General features: G+C 35.9%; 1 protein-coding gene across 1 annotated transcript; it reads left to right on the forward strand.

Moving 5' to 3' along the window:
• The first annotated feature begins 3,065 nt into the window (after positions 1–3,065).
• LOC128126212 (bZIP transcription factor 11-like) lies at positions 3,066–3,796 on the forward strand. Its single transcript, XM_052763981.1, has one exon. The coding sequence runs from the start codon at positions 3,162–3,164 to the stop codon at positions 3,666–3,668; it is 507 nt and encodes a 168-aa protein (XP_052619941.1). The 5' UTR covers positions 3,066–3,161; the 3' UTR covers positions 3,669–3,796.
• The last annotated feature ends 875 nt before the right edge of the window (positions 3,797–4,671 follow it).

The raw sequence follows: 4,671 nt of genomic DNA on the forward strand, positions 1-4,671 counted from the left end.
CACATTCATGAGAGCTTGGAAATTTTCTAACTCCCCCACCAAAGTATTCTGCATGGCTTCTTTTGACCCAGAGAAGGATAGCAACTTAATAGATTCCCCCGGAGGGTCCGCCCCTTCAACCTCTTTATTCTCTTTGTTATTTTTGCTTGTCCCCCTGACGATCTCAGCATACAACCTAGCAGGCATGTTGGGGTTCATTATTGTGGCTGAATGAGAGTTTTCCATTGCTTGAGGATTTTTTTCTTCGAGTCACCGTCTCTTTCCTGTCGAACCGAGCCACATTTACTTCAATCTTCTGAGCTCCTATGTAAATTCCATTTAGTCTTTTTTTCAAAGGAAAGACTGTCTTGAATTCGAATGAATCTAACAAATCCAAAGTTCTTCTTGAGACGGTTTAGTTTCTTGGCAATATAAACATCAACAACTAATCCAAATCTTTTAAACATCCTCCATAGTGCCGCTTCATTCCAGTCTAGAGGAAAGTTCTGAATGTAGAAGGTTACCGCTTTCCCGTTTATGTTGAAATCTCTCCCGTATTTCTTTTTCTGAAGAGTTAGTCGAAATCAGAAGCCAAAAACCTATGAGATTCAACTATTGGAGAAAGAATTCAATTGAAGTTAAGAAGATTTGAAGATCTAATCAAGATAACACATTATATTCACTTTGATCATGTTTAGCTTTATTCCTATTGTGTTCATGTGTTTGATTACTGCTATGAATAACTAATTTAGTAGACTTTCTGTAAAGAAACTAAATAACTCAAAGATTTCCCAACTTCATCATTTCATTCACTAAGAAACAGATGGTTTATACATCAAACAGATTACAATGGAAACCTTACTACATATACTCTCACTCTCATATGAATCTAAGATCAATACAAAGAACTGTAAGAAATATGAACAAACCCTAATCGGAGTGTAGAGAGAATGAACAGACTCACACACTAAAAATATTTGTATCCTATCAAATGAAGTAGAGACAAAGCAATATATACTTCGGATCAAATATAATCGGGTATAACCAGCAACCCGCGTGTAAACCCGATACCTGCACAAAACATACACAACACACCCCCACAAATATACAAATATGCACAACTTACCCACAATTTATAATTAATGCTAAGTTTGTAATAAATATAAAAACAACATTTCTCAACATCCCCCTCAAACTAAACATTAATTTGAGAAGACATGATCTTAACCAATTTTTTTAAACACATCAACCATATTAAGCCGACTCATAATATACTCATGATGAACACTACCAAGTGACTTTGTAAGTATATCTGCATTTTGATTTGCAGACACAATTTTATTCACTTTTAGTATTCCATTTTCAATTTTTTCCCTAACAAAATGAAGATCAACTTCAAAATGCTTTGTTTTTTCATGAAAAACAAGATTCAAAGCTAATTTAATTGCAGACTCATTGTCACAAAAAACATCCACAGGTAAACTTGATTTTATATTCAAATCATAAGGCAATTTTAAAATCCAAATTATCTCACAAGTTATACTTCCTAAAGCCTTGTATTCAGATTCAGTAGAAGAGCGAGAAACAATACTCTGTTTCCTTCTCTTCCACGAAACAAGAGACCCACCTAAGTACACCAAATAACCAGATACAAACCTTCGACTAATAAGACATTTAGCCCAGTCTGCATCAACAAAACCAACCAAATTAAAAGAGCTAGACTTTGTTAAATGTATTCCCATACCAGGACTATTTTTCAAATACCTCAACAGTCTGAAAGCATTATTAACATGAGATTTATATGGCTTATGCATATATTGACTCAATAGTTGAATTTTTCAAGAAATATCTGGTCTAGTCATAGTAAGATAGATCAATTTTCCAATAACACTACTAGAAAAACAGCCTTTTACGACGCGCAAAACACGACGCTCTTTGATTTATGTTACGCATTAGAGAGCGACATTAAAAAAGAGTCATCTCTTCAAAAAAATTAAGAATTTAGGTCACGCATTATTGCGTGCCCTTAAATTAGTGTCCAAAAAACAAAAACAAAAAAACACGGAGGGCACCTATAATAAGATGCGTGTCGTCTAAGGATGTCGCTTTATAAATTTAATTTGAACGCGCGTTCTATCCTTTAATAATTAGGGGGAACGCATTCCATCCTTTAATAATCAGGGGGGAAAATGAAAAAATGAAATCCTAAAACATTAAAAACCCCGCCTTCCTTTTTTTCTTCTTTCCCTCTTGCCCTAATTATCGATTCCTCATTTTTCTCTCAGATTTGAGTCTCCTCTTTCATCAAAAATAAGAGGTAGCAAGGTAAATTTTCTGAGATTCGAAACTATATGACTCGAATTAGAGGTTGAAGATCAAAAATCGATGGTTACAAGTCAGATTTGGGATCGAAAGTCAGAGGTTCAAGGTACAATCGGAAACATCAAGAGAAGGAAAGCAAAAGCGGAGGAGGCATCAGGTTCGAAGATTGTTCTCTTCTTCTTCATGTATATGCCCTAGATTTCTTTCTCTTACATTCAATCTCTAAATATTCTTTTATTCCCTAAATCAGGTACAAAGATTATTCCCTTCTTCTCCATCTGTTTTTGGAACACATGGCTCTACAAACCCTCGCGACTGCTAAAACCCTAGGTGCGATATCAAAGTTTTAGCAACATGTGTGTGGATTGCAGACGTTCACGCTTCCCGATCTTTCCTACGATTATGGCGCACTGGAGTCGGCGATTAGCGGAGAGATTATGCAGCTCCATCACCAGAAACACCACCGGACTTACATAACCAACTACAATAAAGCTATCGAGCAGCTCGATGATGCTATCACCAAGGGAGATGCTTCAACTGTTGTCAAATTTCAGAGCACTATTAAGTTCAATGGCGAAGGTTAAACACTATAATTTCCTATCTTGTCGATTTCAGTGTTTTTGGTTGAATACTTGCTAGAAGCGTTATGTACGGATTTACATCTATATCTTATATATATATATATATATATATATATATATATATATATATATATATATATATATATATATATTTAATAAATAGATAAATCTAAATAGTAATAATAATAATCAATTTGAAGCTCTATTACCATCTGGGTTCTGTTTAAAATCTTCATTTTCTCTCTTCGAATCTGCAATTTCAAACTTGAAGGTATTCTAATGGCTTCCTCTAGTGGTACGACAACATCATCAGGTGGTTCATACCCAATTCAGAACTCGAGGTCTGATGAAGATCTTCAGCAATTGATGGATCAGAGGAGGAAGAAGAGAATGATTTCGAATCGTGAATCTGCAAGGAGATCTAGAAAGAGGAAGCAAAAGCATCTGGATGATCTCAAGAGTCAGCTGAATCAACTCAGAAATGAGAACAACCAGATCATATCAAGCGTCAGTATCACCACCCAGCATTACATAAGCGTGGAGGCGGAGAACTCTGTTCTAAGAGCTCAGGTGGCGGAGCTAAGCCACCGGCTACAGTCTCTGAACGAGATGATCGCTTTTATGTACCAACCTGTCGACACCGGTTGTAGGTTTGAGGACGAGCAATACGGCAGCGGAGGTGGCACTGAGTTTGTCGACGAGTTCATGAATAACTCACTGAGTTACCTTTATGCAAACCAGCCTATTATGGCTTCAGCAGACATGATTGTACTGAGTCAGATGTAAATCTCCTAAAAGTATTGAAAAAAAAATTCAGATTTGGTGATAGCTTGGGTGTGTTAGGGTGAGGTGGGGTGGGGTGGGTGGAATAAAGATTTGTGAACAAAGGAAGATGAAGATTTATGTGATGATTTATGGGTGGTATGTTCCTTAATCTTTATTTTGTCATTTTGGTTTTTTCTTTCAACTTTTTTTTTTTGTTATTTTAAACTTATGATATATTTTGGCAGTGGCTTGCTGTTAACATAGAGTTGAAGAGGCTTGTGGTTGAAACCACATCAAACCAGGTAAGTTATCACTAGTTTTATTCAAACAAATTAGTATCCCTATTAAACTTCAGAATTCAAATTATTGAAATATGAATCTCTGTTGTAGGACCCACTGGTTACTTGTACAATTTGCAGTTTAAAAATGTCAGGCCCGATTACTTAAAGAACATTTGGAAGGTGATCAACTGGAAATATGCAAGTGAGGTATATGAGAAAGAGTGCCCTTAAAAGAGTTGCAGGTTTGTTAAGATTTAAAGGATGCAATAAAGAAACCCTATTTTACCCTTGGGATAAGAACATACTGTGTATGAAACCAGTTTTCCTGTTACACATTGGATTTTTCTGATTAGAATCCATTGAATCATTGAGTTTCAGTCAATAACTAACATTCCTTTGTGTAGATGAAGCTTATGATTTCTGTTTAAGAGCTGTTCAAATACTACCTATACATTCTCTCTCTCTCTCTCTCTCTCTCTCTCTCTCTAATAACTTTGTGAAGAATTGTACTTAAAACACGATTTTTTGTGCAGCTTCCAGAATTTATGATGGGTCTCACAAATCTTGCTTTACTTTCTGGTGAACGTTCATCTTTAAAGGTACTTGTTATATCCAAAGAAAAGGGTCATAGTCTTGCATCAGATCCCACATCCATATTTACACTTACATACCCTCATTTGTCACATGTTTTGGGACCCATAAGCCAGGCCTTGCATCATGCACCCCAGTATTTGGATGGCTTA

This window comes from Lactuca sativa, chromosome 5 (assembly GCF_002870075.4).
Source record: "Lactuca sativa cultivar Salinas chromosome 5, Lsat_Salinas_v11, whole genome shotgun sequence".
NCBI lineage: Eukaryota > Viridiplantae > Streptophyta > Magnoliopsida > Asterales > Asteraceae > Lactuca > Lactuca sativa.

Excerpts from the sequence above, each read along its gene's own strand:
- LOC128126212 (XM_052763981.1), top strand. The coding sequence starts at position 3,162 with ATGGCTTCCTCTAGTGGTACGACAACATCATCAGGTGGTTCATACCCA.